This window comes from Mizuhopecten yessoensis, unplaced genomic scaffold (assembly GCF_002113885.1).
Source record: "Mizuhopecten yessoensis strain PY_sf001 unplaced genomic scaffold, ASM211388v2 scaffold3007, whole genome shotgun sequence".
Classification (NCBI taxonomy): domain Eukaryota; kingdom Metazoa; phylum Mollusca; class Bivalvia; order Pectinida; family Pectinidae; genus Mizuhopecten; species Mizuhopecten yessoensis.
The window spans coordinates 85,797-98,225 of NW_018404829.1; the positions used below are offsets into that span (position 1 = coordinate 85,797).

The following is a 12,429-nucleotide window of genomic DNA, read 5'->3' on the forward strand; positions in this document are numbered from 1 at the left end:
TATCAATCACTACAAGTGTCACTGTATCACCACCTTTGTGACGCTATATCAATAACTACAAGTGTCACTGTATCATCACCTTTGTGACGCTATATCAATCACTACAAGTGTCACTATATCACCACCTTTGTGACGCTATATCAATCACTACAAGTGTCACTGGATCACCACCTTTTTGACGCTATATCTATAACTACAAGTGTCATTGTATCACCACCTTTGTGACGCTGTATCAATAACTACAAGTGTAAATGTATCACCACCTTTGTGACGCTGTATCAATAACTACAAGTGTAAATGTATCACCACCTTTGTGATGCTATATCAATCACTACAAGTGTCACTGTATCACCACCTTTTTGACGCTATATCAATTACTACAATTGTCACTGAATCACCACCTTTTTGACGCTATATCAATTACTAAAATTGTCATTGTATCACCACTTTTAACCGTAGCAAGTTCACTAGTGCTGTGCAAGTTTTAAATGTTCAATATGATGAAATATTTCCAAAGTTTTTGACTGTTTTAGGAAGATAGACACATTTTCTGTTGGTCCATTTAATTTTAGTAGAAGTTTAATACCAGAACTGTTTATATCAGTCGTAAATTCTGAAAAAAGGTGAAAAATAAGTATTTTTGCACTTAGTAAATTGTGGTAGGGGTAACATAAATTGCAGTTCTGAGATAAAAATATTGGTTAATGAAATTTCGCTTCCATAATTTAAAAGAAAATACAATTTTAATCTATTGTGTAAACATTCATAATTCTGATGGCTCACTTGAAAGGTATTGTATGAATTAGGTCTGCATTACGTGTCCCGGTAGTCTGGTGGTACATGTAGGACGCCGGGCTCGTGACCGAATGATTGTTTCAGTCTACTCAGCTGTGAATGAGTACGTGGTTGGGCAGTGCTAGAATCGTTGAATGCTAGCTGTGAGCGCCAAAATGGCTGCAAGATATTGGCTGGGTGCAAAGGCCCTATAACCACGGATAATAATTTGTGAACCGCTTTGAGACAACCTACGAACTAGGTTGTGATAAAGCGGTATATAAGAACCTCGAATTATTATTATTATTATATTATTATTATCAATATTATTATATCATCGTCACTAAAAGTTACACATTATGTTGAATTAGTATGTTTGACCGATCATAACAAACAACGAGCACATGGGCATACAACTTTCTTTGTATTTTCTTTTTTCTTATATCCTCCTTTTTTCAAAAGTCCATATAAGAAAAAATGTTTAATACAAGGGTATTTTACTTCTCAGGGGTGAACTTCCTTACTACTAGTTGGTAATACAGCGGCATTGCCCGTACACACGCGTACCGTCCATGTACCACTTTATACCATTCAGCATTAACCTAGTATAGCAATTACCATGAACGGTCAGTGGTGGGGGACTTGAGAGGTTGACAACAAATGGATTATCAGATGGACGGCCAGGTGACAAGAGACTTTTGAGGAGGATTACATCTATTCTTCTTACCAAACTCAGATGGTTCTAACGTATTACTTGTGTATCCGATTGTTTACAACAACATAAGTACATCTGTTTGTAAACAAACAGGAAAATTTCACCTGGTAATACGAATCTGATCTTGCATCCCGCTGTACTCAACAATAACAAACAATGGTGTTGTTGGAAGTAGGTGAGGCGTAACTAACGTGGTATGGCCACGCGTAAATCGGACACACACATATGTATATATCTATTGTAAATTAACACAATACAGCGGTAGCTCTGTGGAGTTATTGCTGGAGCTAACAGTTCATTGTAATTAACAGCACAGAGAAATATACACATAAAACAATAGAACATTTTACACAGGTTCATCACACAAATATACACCGGTGTTGTTGTAAGTATACCAGGACAGGCGCTGCTGATTTAAATACACCGTACATTCTTGTCACAGGAGGTAACGATGTACCTGAAGTGGGTTTACTGGGCTGGTAGAGAAGTTAGACGGCCGTATTAAGACAAACGATTGGTTCGTTATGGCGTTTAGCATATATCAGGTCAATTTCAGGTACGGTCGAGATCAAACTATAATAAAGACATTAAACGAGACATCATAATTCACATTATCATCAATATTAGCCGTATATGATATACAGATAATTTCTATCTTATCATCAAACGAATAAAAGGCTCGACTTCAGACGGCCATATATTGTAATTCTAATTATCATAGGTCTAAGTTGACATATGCAGCGCCCAAGTACTGACAAAGATACGTGTAACTTGAGAAGAGTGTAATGTTGAAACTCATACCAGTATTTGCATGTGCCTTAGCAGCTGTCCTTAGGTATGGTGCCCCTCTGCGCACTTGTCACACGATCTCTTTACATACACGTATGTATCGATAACATTTTACATGTTTATAGTTGGTAGAGTATGAAAAATATGTGTTTTATGAAGAAATTTGTCCAATGGGGAACAACTAGCCAACATGAAATAACAATGATTTCCTACAAAGCGAAAAATATAACAATATCATTTATTTTTAACAACATATGTAATCAGTTAATAATGACTTCATAAAACCATAACAAATATATCGTAAACTTGAATGGCCTTGTTTCACTATTATGAAATATCTGTCGTCAGCCAGAGGTTGTAAATTTGTGTCTGAATTGGGGATTTTAGAGACGACGTGCCCCTTTCTACATTATGTTTAATGTTTGATCTTTTTATCATTGGTGATTCACTTATCGACTAAACAGTCTTATGGTCAGTAAATGTTTACTCTGTCAAGATTACCATTGTCCTTACTTTGTCTAGATTACAATTGTCCTAACTTTGTTTGTATTACCATTGTCCTTACTTTGTTTGTATTACCATTGTCCTTACTTTGTTTGTATTACCATTGTTCTTACTTTGTTTGTATTACCATTGTCCTTACTTTGTTTGTATTACCATTGTCCTTACTTTGTTTGTATTACCATTGTCCTTACTTTGTCTGGATTACCATTCTCCTTACTTTGTTTGTATTACCATTGTCCTTACTTAGTTTGTATTACCATTGTACTTACTTTGTTTGTATTAGCATTGTCCTTACTTTGTCTGGATTACCATTCTCCTTGCTTTGTTTGTATTACCATTTTCCTTACTTTGTTTGTATTAGCATTGTCCTTACTTTGTCTGGATTACCATTCTCCTTGCTTTGTTTGTATTACCATTCTCCTAACGTTGTTTGTATTACCATTTTCCTTACTTTGTTTGTATTACCATTGTCCTTACTTTGTTTGTATTACCATTGTCCTTACTTTGTGTGGATTGCCATTGTCCTTACTTTGTTTGTATTACCATTGTCCTTACTTTGGTTGTATTACCATTGTCCTAACTTTGTTTGTAATACCATTGTCCTTACTTTGTTTGTATTACCATTGGCCTAACTTTGTTTGTATTACCATTGTCCTTACTTTGTTTGTATTACCATTCTCCTAACGTTGTTTGTATTACCATTGTCCTTACTTTGTTTGTATTACCATTCTCCTTACTTTGTTTGTATTACCATTCTCCTTACTTTGTTTGTATTACCATTGTCCTTTCTTTGTTTGTATTACCATTGTCCTTACTTTGCTTGTATTACCATTGTCCTAACTTTGTTTGTATTAACATTGTCCTTACTTTGTTTGTATTACCATTGCCCTTACTTTGTTTGTATTACCATTCTCCTTACTTTGTTTGTATTACCATTGGGCTTACTTTGTTTGTATTACCATTGGCCTAACTTTGTTTGTATTACCATTGTCCTTACTTTGGTTGTATTACCATTGTCCTAACTTTGTTTGTAATACCATTGTCCTTACTTTGTTTGTATTACCATTGTCCTTTCTTTGTTTGTATTACCATTGTCCTTACTTTGGTTGTATTACCATTGTCCTAACTTTGTTTGTATTACCATTGTCCTTACTTTGGTTGTATTACCATTGTCCTAACTTTGTTTGTAATACCATTGTCCTTACTTTGTTTGTATTACCATTCTCCTTACTTTGTTTGTATTACCATCGTCCTTACTTTGTTTTTACCAAATGTTTGTGTTACGTTAATCTATTAGTACTCAGACTTGTTTTCATTTGTGTGGTATATCGCAATATATATATTCAAACTGGAATATGTATAGCTTATTGTTATTATGGAGTGTATGTATAGCTTATTGTTATTATGAGGTACGTTCATTTAGGGGTTTATACTTAATTTACTAGATCGATGATTTTAAAAGCCCATAAAACTGAGAGTGAAACATCTTTTTCAGGTCCACATCCAAAACGCCACGCTGGCGGGAGGTGTGGCTGTCGGGACCACAGCCAACATGCCACTCGACCCGTGGGGAGCCATGCTGATTGGTTCTGTGGCCGGAATCATTTCTGTCCTCGGATACAAATTCTTCACGGTTAGTTCACATTGTCTGGACACAGTGTATATGTACCGGAAACAGAGAGACTTAATCAGCCGCTTACGAAATGCGCCCCAACAGCGAATAACGAACAACATTGACAAGTGATAGAGCAAATCTTGAATACCGTGATTTGTCCCGGTAGTCAAGGCCCTCAACCAATTGTTCGAACTCGCTTTTCTATTTGCTTTTCTTCCTCTTACTGTTACCAGATCTTATTTTTCGTCAACCAAACGGTTTCCATCCATTTTCTCCGAGTTTTAGTGGTTTTATTGTTAGTAACATGACGAAGTGAATAAGGCTTTCTCCTAAAATCAAGACTCGCTGTGCGCTTTCCAACAAGAATGATTCATACAAGTTACGAAAGCTTGTAGACGTATCATAATTGCTTAAAATAAAGAGATTGTATGTTGTATTATTACATTTGCTCAGAAACTACCGGCTAGGTTCTATTGAAAACTCACTTCTACATTACTAGGCAAGTGTAAATGTGCGTAGTGTGTTTCATTTCCCTTCCAGTTTTCAGACATTATCATCAAGCAAGCTCAGACATACTGTTAAATATTTTAAAGTATGCGCCCTTAACAATATATATATCCCGTATTCCCCAAGTATTCCACCTCTGCCGGCACCTCGTCTACAACATTATCCACTATATTTCTCCCTTTCAGCCATTTCTGGCAAGCAAACTAAAGATCCATGACACATGCGGAGTAAACAATTTACACGGCATGCCGGGAATCCTGGCGGGAGTAGCCGGAGCATGCGCAGCAGCATTAGCAAACTATGACAAATGGGGAGAAAGGTAAGTAAACAAGCATAAAACGGGTGTGAGAAAACAATGGTGTTGATTTATATATTGGATGTTTAGTCTATTTTCAATGATACTTTTGTTTTAAGTGGTACATCACTTTTGTAACATGAACGGGTCGTACATGGTTTCTAAGCAGTCTGGCCAGACGAATTTAACATGTATGTGACATTTTGTCTTAAAAGTCGGTTGTATACTTTCAGTCTGTTTTAAATGTAAATTTCTTCTGTTTTCAGTTTATTTGAGATCTTCCCCGGGATCGCCCCTACATACAACTCGACAGATTATACCAAGTACCACGACGGCCTACAGTCGGGTTGGAGTGCGGGGTTAGGACGTACTTCACACGAGCAGGGTGGATATCAATTTGCGGCCCTGGGCGTTACTCTAGTAATAGCTATCGTAGGGGGAGCGCTGACTGGTAAATATCAAATTTCATTTGTGCATTTGTTTTCACATTTTTGATGAATTTTCTGACAAACGTTTTCTTTGGAAATTATCATTCCATTCAGTCGAAATACTGCGTTAGAAGTATCTGTCTATATAATCATTATAAAGCCACATTCACCATTGCGCCCTCCATCCCGCTGTTATATGTTTTGAACTCAATATGACAACTGACACCTCCAAACATATCGCCTTGCCTTCACATCGCCCGACTATAACCTTTTAAAGTCTCCGTTTTCATTTAATATTCTCAATTCTTTCATTTATATTCAATATATTGCCAACTCTTTTTTTATTACCAAATGCTGTTTACACACTGCGTGTACTGTTTACACACTACGTGTACTGTTTACACACTGCGTGTACTGTTTACACACTACGTGTACTGTTTACACACTACGTGTACTGTTTACCTTGTAGGCTTGCTGATGAAACTACCCTTGTGGGACAACCCCAGAGGTGACGGGCTGTTTGATGATGGCGATTTCTTTGAGGTTGCGGAGCAGGGTTTCCCCTCTTCCGGGGAAGGTGGAATGAACGGAATCAAGGAGGATACTCGAATGTAAGGGACACATCTCGACTGTCCTTATACGATAAGGGACAACACCCTTCTCGACTCTCCTTATATATAAAATATAGTCCCAGAATGGAGGTCCTAGATGATGAAATCCTCACTACCGGATATTTTACACAGTTTTATATACGCATAATAATGAATATAACCCTATTTTTTTTTATATTTTAAGACTTGATTGACCTTCCTATACGCTCATTAGTTTATCATACGAACAGTCGTCTTCCATTGATACTGACATTGTAGTGTTATAGTTACGTACACCCAGTACGTCAACACACGGTAGCCCAAGCTCCATGTTATCATGGTAGCCCAAGCTCCATGTTGTCATGGTAGCCCAAGCTCCATGTTGTCATAGTAGCCCAAGCTCCATGTTATCATGGTAGCCCAAGCTTCATGTTGTCATGGTAGCCCAAGCTCTGTGTTGTTATGGTAGCCCAAGCTCTGTGTTGTCATGGTAGCCCGAGCTCTGTGTTGTCATGGTAGCCCAAACTCCATGTTATCATGGTAGCCCAAGATTCATGTTGTCATGGTAGCACACGCTCTGTGTTGTTATGGTAGCCCGAGCTTCATGTTGTCATGGTAGCACACGCTCTGTGTTGTTATGGTAGCCCGAGCTTCATGTTGTCATGGAAGCCCAAGCTTCATGGCGACATGGTAGCCCAAACCCCATGTTATCATGGTAGCGCAAACTCCATGTTATCATGGAAGCCCAAACTCCATGTTATCATGGTAGCCCAAGCTTCATGTTGTCATGGTAGCCCAAGCTTCATGTTGTCATGGTACCCCAAGCTCTATGTTATCATGGTAGCCCAAGCTCCATGTTGTCAACGAAGCCCAAGTTCCATGTTGTCATGGTAGCCCAAGCTCTATGTTGTCATGGAAGCCCAAGTTCCATGTTGTCATGGAAGCCGGAGCTCCATTATGTCGTGGTAAAGTTGTCCTGAATCTTCAAATTTTTAAAGCAAAGTTATTTATTCACAACTTGTACCTCAGAATTCCGTACCACAATACATGTTTACATTTTACAATGTGCTCACATTCCATACACAACAGTCTAATAATTCCGTACCCCAGTACATGTTTACGTTTTACAATGTGCTCACATTCCATACACAACAGTCTAATAATTCCGTACCCCAGTACATGTTTACGTTTTACAATGTGCTCACATTCCATACACAACAGTCTAATAATTCCGTACCTCAGTACATGTTTACATTTTACAATGTGCCCACCTTCCATACACAACAGTCTAATAATTCCCTTCAAAATGTGAAGTATCACCTTGTGATGATTTACCTTTACCGTTTATACACAGGAAGGGTACAGGTTCTGTATAATAACCGAGAAGGAGGAGTACAGGTCTGAATATATCACAACCGGGTGAAAACTCGTGGCGAAATAACCATGATAAATATTGGAGTCATGCGGTATATACCGAAAAAAGGCAGACAACTTTTTAGTTCATAAACAATGAATATTTATTAATTGCTGATTAAACAGAATAATTTTGCCCAAAACACAAAATTGCTCACGTATTCATCGCCAAGCAACTTCAACCAATCAGACGTTAGAATGACAATATCGTGCCAAACAGTGTGGTATACGACGTCATCACTTTATGTGTTGCCTGTTTTAAAGTTAAACGATTTAACCTGGAAAGTCTAGCATTGGGGAAAAGTCTAACTGGAGTTATACGAAGCTGATGTATTGAAATAGGACAATTGTAATTGGCATTTAGTGATTATTCCAGCACGTTCTTTTATTGAGAACATCTCCTAAAAGGTATATTACAGAAATATAGCCTATTCGACGACTTCATACCGAGGCTGTAAAAATGTTGACGTCACATCAACTTATTTCCTTGAAGCATTGCATCAGCATCCTTTTGAGTTGACAATGACATTGAGCTTTTTGACACACATTTTTATACATTTATACACTATTTTACACAAATCATTTTTTTTGTATAGCAGATGTAAAGTATATCTTGTACCTACCTTAGCATATTATTCTCAATACTCAATTCATTCTCATTAATATATACATGTAATAAGCATTATAAACTGATATATTTTGTATTATTTGCCTACAATTTTCTTCAATATCTGTATATTATCATAGTTATTAATCACTCCTACATCGCATCGAGAACTTAATATTTTTTACTTTTTTAGCATGAATAGTTGGTCGCAAATTAAATATTTCGCATATCTATTTTAATTATGTTTGTCTGATTTACTTCTCTATCAACGTTAGGGCGTTTTTCTACAACGAATCGCTAAACTTAGCTAGTATTTAGGTTAATAATGCAAAGAACTTTACAACATTTTGGTAGGTGGTGGGGTTCAACATTGTCGAGGACATTAGTGTAAGTCGAAAATTGACTGACTTTCGGAACCGTTTCTTACAGTTAAAGGATCATTTCGAAAACTCAAGAGGAGTACAGGATGGCGTAATGCAACATCAACGCTTCTTAGATATGCATAATTATGTAGTGTTTACTATCATAATAGCATTTTAATTTATTTGTCTTCTTTTAAAATATATTGTTCCTATGTAGGCTCAGAGAATGACTCTTTGTCACTATTTACGACGAAGTTAGATGTCACTATAACTCTTACGTTCAAAACCAGCCAGTTAAATCACTTAAATTATCATGAAATCTTCTTCATTTTTTTGAATGAGCATCAAAGTTATCGACATTCTCCATCTTGAAACCGAGGTTCAGTTTTCAGAAAAAGTGTAAGAGTTTGCTGTGATAAGTCAAACAAACGTGCCTCAACCTATTAACAGAACAGATATTAACAGAAACCCTGTCTTTGTTTGTAATTCCAGGGGAAAGAATGACTGTTTAACATTGTGTTTATATATTTACAACCTATGGTGCTGTGTTTGATTTTCGGAAATAATTCTAATCTTTTATTTTGTATTCCCAATTTAACATCATCTTTCATATGTCACATGTAAACAACGAACTCAAATCTATTGTCATCTATTTACAGATGTAGATGTAGTCAGTACTATTATCAAATGTACTAATTGCTTGGGATAATGAACAGTTTGAATGCAATGACATTATCGTTTTTATATCGTTGAAATCCAATCTAGATTATCTTTTAAAGTTATGATATTTGTTCAGTTCTCAGTATTTACGCTGTCAATAAAGCAGGCTCAGTAATTAGGCTGTCAATAAAGCAGACGTATATTCTCAGTAATTAGGCTGTCAATAAAGCAGGCGTATGACTGTCAATAAAGCAGGCGTATGTTCTCAGTGATTAGGCTGTCAATAAAGCAGGCGTATGTTCTCAGTAATTAGGCTGTCAATAAAGCAGGCTCAGTAATTAGGTTGTCAATAAAGCAGGCTCAGTAATTAGGTTGTCAATAAAGCAGGCGTATGTTCTCAGTAGTAAGGCTGTCTATAAAACAGGCGTATGCTCTCAGTAATTAGACTGTCAATAAAGCAGGCACATGTTCTCAGTAATTAGGCTGTCAATAAAGAAGGCATGTGTTCTCAGTAATTAGGCTGTCAATAAAGCAGGCGTATATTCTCAGTAATTAGGCTGTCAATAAAGCAAGCGTATGTTCTCAGTAATAAGGCTGTCAATAAAGCAGGCGTATGTTCTCAGTAATTAGGCTGTCAATAAAGCAGGCTCAGTAATAATGTTGTCAATAAAGCAGGCTCAGTAATTAGACTGTCAATGAAGCAGGCGTGTGTTCTCAGTAATTAGGCTGTCAATAAAGCAGGCGTATGTTCTCAGTAGTAAGGCTGCCTATAAAACAGGCGTATGTTCTCAGTAATTAGGCTGTCAATAAAGCCGACGTATATTCTCAGTAATTAGGCTGTCAATAAAGCAGACGTATATTCTCAGTAATTAGGCTGTCAATAAATCAGGCGTGTGGTCTCAGTAAAAAGCCGGCTGTCAATAAAGCAGACGTATATTCTCAGTAATTAGGTTGTCAATAAAGCAGGCGTATGTTCTCAGTAATTAGGCTGTCAATAAAGAAGGCGTGTGTTCTCAGTAATTAGGCTGTCAATAAAGCAGGCGTGTGTTCTCAGTAAAAAGCTGGCTGTCAATAAAGCAGGCATATGTTCTCAGTAATTAGGCTGTCAATAAAGAAGGCGTATGTTCTCAGTAATTAGGCTGTCAATAAAGAAGGCGTATGTTCTCAGTAATAAGGCTGTCAATAAAGCAGGCGTATGTTCTCAGTAATAAGGCTGTCAATAAAGCAGGCTCAGTAATTAGGTTGTCAATAAAGCAGGCTCAGTAATAAGGTTGTCAATAAAGCAGGCTCAGTAATTAGACTGTCAATAAAGCAGGCGTGTGTTCTCAGTAATTAGGCTGTCAATAAAGAAGGCGTATGTTCTCTGTAATTAGGCTGTCAATAAAGCAGACGTATATTCTCAGTAATTAGGCTGTCAATAAAGCAGACGTATATTCTCAGTAATTAGGCTGTCAATAAAGCAGGCGTGTGTTCTCAGTAAAAAGCCGGCTGTAAATAAAGCAGACGTATATTCTCAGTAATTAGGCTGTCAATAAAACAGGCGTTATTCTCAGTAATTAGGCTGTCAATAAAGCAGGCGTGTGTTTCAGTAAAAAGCCGGCTGTCAATAAAGCAGACGTATGTTCTCAGTAACTAGGCTGTCAATAAAGCAGACATATATTCTCAGTAATTAGGCTGTCAATAAAGCAGCCGTATGTTCTCAGTAATAAGGCTGTCAATAAAGCAGGCGTATGTTCTCAGTAGTAAGGCTGTCAATAAAACAGGCGTATGTATTCAGTAATTAGGCTGTCAATAAAGCAAGCGTATGTTCTCAGTAATTAGGCTGTCAATAAAGCAGGCTTGTGTTCTCAGTAATTAGGCTGTCAATAAAGCAGGCGTATGTTCTCAGTAATAAGGCTGTCAATAAAACAGGCGTATGTTCTCAGTAATTAGACTGTCAATAAAGCAGGCGCATGTTCTCAGTAATTAGGCTTTCAATAAAGCAGGCGTATGTTCTCAGTAGTAAGGGCTGTCAATAAAACAGCCGTATGTATTCAGTAATTAGGCTGTCAATAAAGCAGGCGTATGTTCTCAGTAATTAGGCTGTCAATAAAACAGGCGTATGATAATTCTCAATAATTAGGCTGTCAATAAAGCAGGCGTATGTTAATTCTCAATAATAAGGCTGTCAATAAAGCAGGCGTATGATAATTCTCAATAATTAGGCTGTCAATAAAGCAGGCGTATGTTAATTCACAATAATTAGGCTGTCAATAAAGCAGGCGTATGTTAATTCTCCATCATTAGGCTGTCAATAAAGCAGGCGTATGTTAATTCTCAAAAATTAGGCTGTCAATAAAGCAGGCGTATGTTAATTCTCAATAATTAGGCTGTCAATAAAGCAGGCGTATGCTAATTCTCAGTAATTAGGCTGTCAATAAAGCAGGCGTATGTTAATTCTTAGTAATTAGGCTGTCAATAAAGCAGGCGAATGTTAAGAATTTAAATGTCACAGAAAACAATCGGATGTTTCTTATTCCAGCTATTGATAAATTATATATTTTCCTTCATATAAAAAATATCTATATTAGTAATAAAAGACTATTGTCGATATCAATTTATCAACGATAAATCTATCTTTAGGAAAAACTGAATTTCGGAATGAATACCTAAGACAGGTTTTTATTTTACGAGCAACTTTTTTATATGACACAAGTATATTTTCTTCTTTGTATATTGATAAAGTCGAGCACTTTTCCCACTCATATATGGAGTGCACAAAAGTCCGGAAAAAGGTTTTGCTGTATCTAAGTGATTCCTCTTTCCAGGAAATATTTCTACGTTATTTTCTGCATCAATGCTATCATTTTCTTTTCAGTCACTTAATGGAAAAAGAGTAGACAAGATGTAGTAAGTGGTTTCAGTATATCCCCCGGGCTGGTGTGTGTAATGTGGTAGTGTGACGTCACGGCACGGAATCCTCCGAATCAGATACAAGTAAGTTCCAAGTGTCAAAACGAAACGAAAGAGTATAGACTGACCTTCTCAGACACAAGGCATGAATGACAGCAATTATATGAATGATATAAAAATCAAATAATGCAATTTATTAAACACGACAACGAAATAAATTCACTAAAATCGAAACGAAGAAATAAGTAAAAAATGTATAATAGAAGTACATCTGCCCC

At 36.8% G+C, this 12,429-nt stretch overlaps 1 protein-coding gene across 1 annotated transcript in view; it reads left to right on the forward strand.

Moving 5' to 3' along the window:
* The window catches only part of LOC110446807 (ammonium transporter Rh type A-like), a 53,273-nt gene extending 40,850 nt beyond the window's left edge, over positions 1 to 12,423 (forward strand). Inside the window, exons 6-10 of the mRNA XM_021492119.1 lie at positions 4,278 to 4,415; positions 5,090 to 5,223; positions 5,466 to 5,650; positions 6,097 to 6,238; positions 12,117 to 12,423. Of these exons, the coding sequence (XP_021347794.1) occupies positions 4,278 to 4,415; positions 5,090 to 5,223; positions 5,466 to 5,650; positions 6,097 to 6,238; positions 12,117 to 12,138 (621 nt within the window). The 3' untranslated portion in view covers positions 12,139 to 12,423. The remainder of the gene's footprint in view (positions 1 to 4,277; positions 4,416 to 5,089; positions 5,224 to 5,465; positions 5,651 to 6,096; positions 6,239 to 12,116) is intronic.
* The last annotated feature ends 6 nt before the right edge of the window (positions 12,424 to 12,429 follow it).